This window comes from Xenopus laevis, chromosome 3L (genome assembly GCF_017654675.1).
Source record: "Xenopus laevis strain J_2021 chromosome 3L, Xenopus_laevis_v10.1, whole genome shotgun sequence".
Taxonomy (NCBI): Eukaryota; Metazoa; Chordata; class Amphibia; order Anura; family Pipidae; genus Xenopus; species Xenopus laevis.
In genome coordinates, this window is record NC_054375.1 from 83,219,638 (window position 1) to 83,227,183 (window position 7,546).

Below are 7,546 nucleotides of genomic sequence, written 5' to 3' on the forward strand. Positions count from 1 at the left end.
GAATTTAGAATTTTCTTTCATTATTAGACTTTTTGTTGGGTGGTTGCCTTTCAATGAAAAAAAAATGCCAACACCGCTAACGTGCTCTTCCTCAATTCAAACCAATCTGCGAATGAGTAAAAAACGCAGCGACTGTCTCCGGGTTGTTTCAGGGACAGCTGGAAAGTCCGCAGGTAAAAAAAGCAAAGCAATCACCAGAGGCAGGTATTACACCTTAGGTTTATGACGTCCAGAGTAGCTGTTGGCGCCCTCTACAGTCCTTCCGCGTCACAGCGCTCCGCAGGCTGACAGAAACACTGCGAGGAGGATAAGAGAGCCAGGCTCTCGGCTTCCTCCTCCCCTTCACTCAGCTCAATGGCGGAACGTTCCGAAGATGACGTCACGGCGCCTCGAATCCCGTGTCGCTCCGCTTCCGAAGGAAAGGAAAAGCAACAAGAAGGAAGAGCAATGGCGACACTGGATCGCAAAGTGCCCAGTCCGGAGGCGTTTCTGGGCAAACCGTGGTCCTCCTGGATCGACGCCGCCAAATTACACTGCTCTGACAGTAAGAACCCAGCCCCATCCGCCTACCCATTTGCCCTGTAACCGATCAGTGAGCACCACACACCCAGGGTTCATACTGGCATCTACATTGATACATAGAAAATAAAAGTGAGAGAATGCTCCCAGTGCTACTCCTAGTAGAGACAGACTGAGGACAGTTACCACATACAGGCAAAGACCCATATGCACAAGAAGAGAGACACTAGAGCCAGACTGAGAGTGTGTGAATTTACTGTGTGTCTATGAAAGAGAGGCCCATCCTTTAGTACTGGCTGTGCTGGTGTATATACTCGGGCTCACTCTACATGCAGCTTCATTTTCATACACCCACTGTATATTCAATATATGTTGTGTGCTTGCGCTCAGTGTGCTTGCTTTCTGGTACCCCAGTGCCCAGGCTCAATGAATAAGGGTTGCAACACAGCTTGTATGCACTCCACTGTTTGCATCTACAAAGATCTCCAACCTCACTTTGGCTTTGCTTTCATCCTCAGATGTAGATCTAGAAGAAACTGGAAAAGAGGGTGGAAAAAGCAGGGAGGTTATGAGGCTTAATAAGGAAGGTAAGTGATGTGGAGTCATTGAGTAGATTGGTTGCTCTAATCGTAAACTGTCGTACCAAGTTACCCACAGTTCTCTGGCCATGTTGGAAATACTTTTAGACATCTTAATGTGTTCTATATGTACATTTTCTGCAGGGAACTCGCAGAAATCCATTGTCAAAGTTTCTTTACAATTGCTTACTTTTAACAAAGAGTTCTTTTCTTATATATATATATATATATATATATCGCACAAAACAAATATGTAAAGTTAAAAATGTATATAAGGTGGTGGAAAGTTTATCATTTCAATCAGCATGTATGCAAACTTACCCTATTATATCTTGTGCATGTATGATCTAAATTACGAGCTCCAAACACATTATATGCATTTAAACATATAAAATACATGGCACAAATCAGTGTTGCTTTGGATAGCAAATTACATGGTCAATGTATGTAACCAGGATAAATAAACCATGTTTACCTGGAGCATTGGCCTGTATGCTATGAAAGCAGATGCAATGGGCTTTTAGTACTTTTAGAGCAAGCAATCAGTCCATTTGTTTTGGGGCATGTGTATCAAAGTGTGAAATTAGAGCTCACCACAGTAAAATTCCAGCACTCTCTATTCATTCCTATGGAATTTTATAGGCATAGTTATCAGTGGGTGAAAGTTCCTAATTTGGTAAATATGGCCCTAAAATTTCCCATAGAAATGAATAAAGAGTGGCAGAATTTTACTGTGGTGAGCTCTAATTTCACACTGATAAAATCTGCCTCTTAGGAATTCACAAAAGTGTCGGGAACGAAAAAATGTCTTTAAAATGTCGTAGAAAGTGTCGTAGCAACAGCCGACAAATTCACAGAGCATTTCTCCGCCAATTTTCCGACATGTACGACACTTTTGAATTAGTGTCGTTAAAAGTGGGCGTGGTTTTTTCGGCGCCACTTTTCCCGACATTTTTAAGAATTACTTGTAAACTCATTTTTTTTACCGACAATTTTTCAGACACTTTAGGCTCTCCAAAACGAAAATGTCTGTCAAATTGTCTTTTGAAAAGTCTTGGTAAATGTCGTTTGTACGATGAAAAGATATACGACATTTTAGAAAATTGACAGACTTACGAGACATTCAGAGATGGTAACATCTGCCTTTGTGAATTTGCCGTTCATACGACATTTTACAAATTTGTCGACCGCCACTTCTGGTTTACTTATTTTACCGACACTTTTGTGAATTCCCCCCTTAGAGTCTGCTTTAAGACTTAGCTTATTTATACTCCTGTACTGATAACATATGTATCAGTACAGGAGTTCCTTTTAAAGTTATATTCCAGTGTTAAGTTGGCTAAGGAAAAACGCTTCTACTTTGTATCAGCACTAGAATTCCACAATCATGGTTGTTTTACAAGGTTACATTTTTATAATGTAAGTTGTAAAATTTTTGTTTTGGTCAAGTTTTTATCTCTCATACTCTGGAAAAGAAAGCAAATAAAGGGAAGCATGTACGTTTCTCAAAGAATCATTATTTCCCAGTGCTTACGTGTAGTATGCCACTGAGAATGTTATGTCCAGATACCAAGTGATTGATCACATAGTGCACAGGGGTGACATTTTTGTGCATTCCATCTGTCATAGACTTATAATTAGATAAAGTAAAGATGATAAGATACAAGATGTGGAATTAGATAATCTTGCTCTCCCTTCATACTACGTTAGACAATTAACTGTGTTTTACTAAAAAAAAAAAAAAAGGAAGAAAATGGCCAGTTGGCCAATACAGTATGTGCCTAATGATTTAATGTAGCTAGCTCCGAGGCAGCTGCCCTACATTAGATCATTAGGGATATATATCGGCCAATCTAAATAGCCCTGGTGGCCCTTTTCTTTGTAGTAAATCACCATTATTTATCTACAGTAATATGTTATTAGAGTTATTGCAACTGTAGCAGAGACTCAGCATCAGCGTCTGGGAGAGGGGGTCCCTGAAACAAGATGACCTTAAGTATTAAGGTTAAGTTCTGCATTCCTTGTGCAAGGGGTCTATGTCAGTGTAGTTATTTACAAATTGCTATCAAGTTTAAGTGTGCAGGGGTGTGTACCAGTAACTAAACCCCATAATATTGCTGCATGTGGCATGGAATATTCCATAAAGCATCTCAGGGCTTTTGTTCTTCATCTGGTCATATGTGCAAGGTGTCTGTGGGTTGCATGTTTCCTTTACTTCCAGTATATATGCTAATGATTTGTTAAATTTTTCAATCTTCCAACAAAGATCCCAACAGGGATCAAGATGTTGGACAAGCCACTAAAAGATTTTGTTTAGCATGTCCTTTGTGCTCTAGATACCACTATGGTTAATTAAAGCTATTGGTGTGCAGTCTTTATCTCTTATTATGTATACATTAAAATATTGGCGTTATTCCTCCATATATGCAGATAATGCCCTGGTGCTACTTTATTTTATTAATACACCATTCATGTTAATCTAATCCTTAGGAAGCATGAATTCATTGAGTATGGGACAAGCTTACCGCTTTCCTCGGTGGGTTCCGTGTGCTCATGCCCCAGACCTTCAGCAAAGGGGAGAAACACACTAAACTTGGATTGGAGGCAGGCACCACTCCGGAACATCAAGATCATAAAAGTCAGTAGAATCCAGAAGCCCAAGTTTTAGATGATGCAAAAATTCTTTATTTTACATTATGTATAAAAGCCTTTTATACATAATGTGAAATACAGATTTTTTTTTTTTATAATTTAAAATTCGGGCTCCTGGATTCTACTGACTTTTATTATCTTTGTGTTCCGGAGTGGTGCCTGCCTACAATCCAAGTTTTGTGCACCATTCATGTTAGAAGGGTGATCTCTAGGGAGTATCAGAAAGTTATTTTGACATCAATGTTTAGGTTCTGTTCTGTATGAACAGTACTGTATGACTTTGTGTAGTTTGGCTAGTTTCTTCTTGTTTGTTGTTCTTAACACTTCCTCAGTGGGCAGATTTCTTTCTGGTTCCAGAGGTCTGCTGGTTCTACCAACGTAACACCCTAATAACTATAGAATGGACTCTCCGTGGAACATTGTACTGATGTCAAAGCACATTTGGACTTTGTTCTCCCTACATACTACGTTAGACCATTGGAAATAAAAGCAGGAAAATACAATTTTTGCCTTAAAATTATGTCTTCCAAACCGTGGTGGGAACAAAGAATAACATCAAATTCAATTTATCTTGCTTTACTTCTTAACACAAGGCTATATGGCAATTTCTGTTGTAAATAGAAATATTTCATGCTTCTTCACCCAGTAGCCACTGCAGATGGTCATTCTTTGTTTAAACTACTGTTTACCACAAGCAAACCTGGATCTTTGTTGATCACGCTGAGTGATTGCAGATATTCAGTATTGCTTACCTTATTAATATACATTGAGAGCAGCATATAATGTTTAATAAAGACATAATATTGTGTATTGTCTTAAATTTGTAGGGCAGTTTTAGGCTTTATGACGATGGCATTGTGAGAGTTGAAATAGTTCAGTGATAACAAGCAGAATGATCTTTTGTTTGGTGGAAAATGTCTACAACATTAGCTTGCTCTTAAAAGGAGATGTTAAAATAGCATATTCTTTTAAATTGTATTTGTAGGGGAAATGAGGAATTGACTGTTAGGAGGGTGTGCTGGCAGAAACAGTAGATCATATAGGGTTAGATACCCATTTAGCTGTAAAACTGAGCTACAAAGTCCAGTTCCCATTTTGGATTGAGTAAAAAAGGTTGAAATAGAAGGACTAATAGTTTCACAAAGCTGAAATGTTATTGAAACACTACCTTCCACTTGATGTTTAATTTTGTTTCCTATAACTTCCCTCCCGTCTTTATTTTAGGTTCTCTCCCTATTTCTACTCTGCAGCATCTTTTGCAGGTGTCTTCAGTATTCTGCACATCTGCATCCATGTGATGGAGTTAATTTCCCAGGCAATTTATATGGGTGTAGGTGTGACATTTCCTGTTGTTTCTGAGGTAAACATTCAGTGACACCAAAACCTCAGGTCAGTTTTGAACTTGGATCTCCTGTAGCACAAGAGCATATGTAGTGAGCACTTTGATTGTTGATTGTAGATCTTCTGGGTAGCATCACAGTGCATTTCACAGTGGCTCTATATTGTTTAAATTTGCTTAAATCCTTTTGGTATTATTTGCGATTATACTAGTGTGGTACTGATTGAGATTGTAAACAAATTAGCAATTACTGTAGTATTACTTACTATTTATCTGAATCACCGCACTTAATAATTCTAGTTCACTTTTTTAAAATCTTTTCCCCCTTAAACTGTTTTTTTGTTTTTTTTTATTAGCAGGCTATGGAAAACAATTTTATTTGGAAATTATATTTTGTTTCCTGGGTCTTGAGGCCATACTGAGTGAATATGTACACTGTCATAAATTACTGTGAGGGATTTTTGCTGTAATTGAATTTTTCTAGATACAGGTATGGGAACTATTATCCAGAGTGCTCGGGACCTGGGTTATTCTGGATGACGGATCTTTCCGTAGTTTGGATCTTCATACCTTAAAGGAGCATTCAACCCTTAACTATAAAAACCCCCACTCCCTACCCTACGAAGGTTTTTTTTTAGTTACGGGTTAAATTCTCCTTTAAGTCTAGTAGAAAATCATGTAAATATTAAATAAACCCAATAGGCTGGTTTTTCTTCCATTAAGGAATAATTATATCTTAGTTTGGGTCAAGTACAAGGTACTGTTTTATTAATACAGAGAAAAAGGAAATCATATTTAAAACTTTGGATTATTTGGATAAAATGGAGTCTTATGGGAGACAGCCTTTCTGTAATTCGGAGCTTTATGGATAAAGGGTTTCTGGATAATGGATCCCATACCTGTATTGTATGTGCCAATAAGACATTCAAACCAAATTCTAGTTCCTAGTGCTTCAAACCAAACCTAGTTCATGAAACGAATGATGCATGTGTAACATGACCGGCCTCCTTCTGTTAAATATTGCCTCCCATTATATCAACAGAAAACTTACATGATCGATATCCGCATGTGAAGTTAGCCTTGAGCTGGCCACAGATGCAAAGATCCGATCATACGAATCAACATACGATCGGACTTCCCCATCTCCTGGCCTGCCACTAACCATTCCGATCAAATAAAGTACAAAAGAACAGATCAGCCGATGTTCTGCCCCTGACAGCAATCGTACGAAAGTTATGTCCGACCAGAGCTAGTGACAGTCTAACTCTGAAAATCGTACGATCAGCAATACATGCAGAGATATTACCCGCAACCGACAGTAAACTTTTAACCTGTCCAATCGACCAAACAACCAATCTCCGCCGGATGAAAAATGTCGGGACTCTCCACACACGGTCCTAAAATCGTACGAATCCTTAATTCATTTGATCATATCTTTGCGTCTATGGCCAGCTTTCGTGGGTATGTTTGTGTCATGAGCATTGTTACTTTGGTGTTCATAATTCTTAAGATTTGTTGTCTAATTCTAATTTCAGATGGTTTTCTTTGGTCATGTTGGAGTTATGTCAGTTATATTTCTTGTCACAGCTGAATTCTAGTCCCCTCTGTTGTCCTTGTGGGATTTCTATTCTTTTTGTGATTCTGTTGTTTCTGTAAGGAGACTTGAAAGATGTGCTACATGGTAAGGCTGAGGTTGACACGTTCATTCACATTTTGGTATGCTTTAGTTTATGCTCCTCTGAGGCAAACAGAAGATCAAGGAGAGCCAGAATATACATAATTCAGATACTGGGCGCTTTTTCATTTAACTTTTCTTCATGTATGCCTGGAAAATATTTCTAATTGCATGCAAAGGTTTGCCTGAAATACATACCTGTTTAAATTGTAGTGCATGTGTTCCACGTTTTTATCTAACATGACCCACATACCATGTGAAAAAGTCTGTTATATTTTGTCAAATTTGCAACTTTCTGAAGATGGTTTTAAATGACAATATATGAAATTGTTTTTTATAAAGTAAAAAAAAATGTTCTGCAATATCTTAGATGTCAGTAATCAATTTTTTGGTTATTTTTTTTTTTATTGTGGACAACCATGCTAGGTTTCTCTTTTCTGCTGCAAATAATATAAAACGGTTGAATTGTTCAGTTATTAACTGAATAAATGTAAAGGACATCATTTATAAAGTTCTAGAGGAAATCATTGTTGATGCTACTGTGTGCATCCATTTTTGCTGGAAGGTTTGCTCTCCCAGCATCTGCACTTCTAGTGAGTCATCGGCCATTGTTCATGGTTTCAGCAGTAGACTAAACAGTTGTGTACTGATTCAGATGTGTGCTGTAATTTTCTTCATAAGATTCTGTTGTGATTACTTGCTGAGCTGTTGTTGTCTTAAAGTGACAATCGTGAGAAGAAGAGTGAGATATGGCCATGGCAAATCAGGCTTTGTACAATTCAC

General features: G+C 38.0%; 1 protein-coding gene across 3 annotated transcripts in view; it reads left to right on the top strand.

Annotated features, from left to right (window-relative positions):
- Window positions 1-256: 256 nt before the first annotated feature.
- Window positions 257-7,546, top strand: part of atxn7l1.L (ataxin 7-like 1 L homeolog) — a 92,320-nt gene continuing 85,030 nt past the window's right edge. The window contains exons 1-2 of one of the 3 annotated variants that reach the window (XM_041586524.1): window positions 257-544; window positions 1,038-1,106. In XM_041586524.1, the coding sequence (XP_041442458.1) occupies window positions 355-544; window positions 1,038-1,106 (259 nt within the window). In that variant the 5' untranslated portion in view covers window positions 257-354. The remainder of the gene's footprint in view (window positions 545-1,037; window positions 1,107-7,546) is intronic. The other 2 variants (XM_041586523.1, XM_018252652.2) reach the window with 2 other exon arrangements.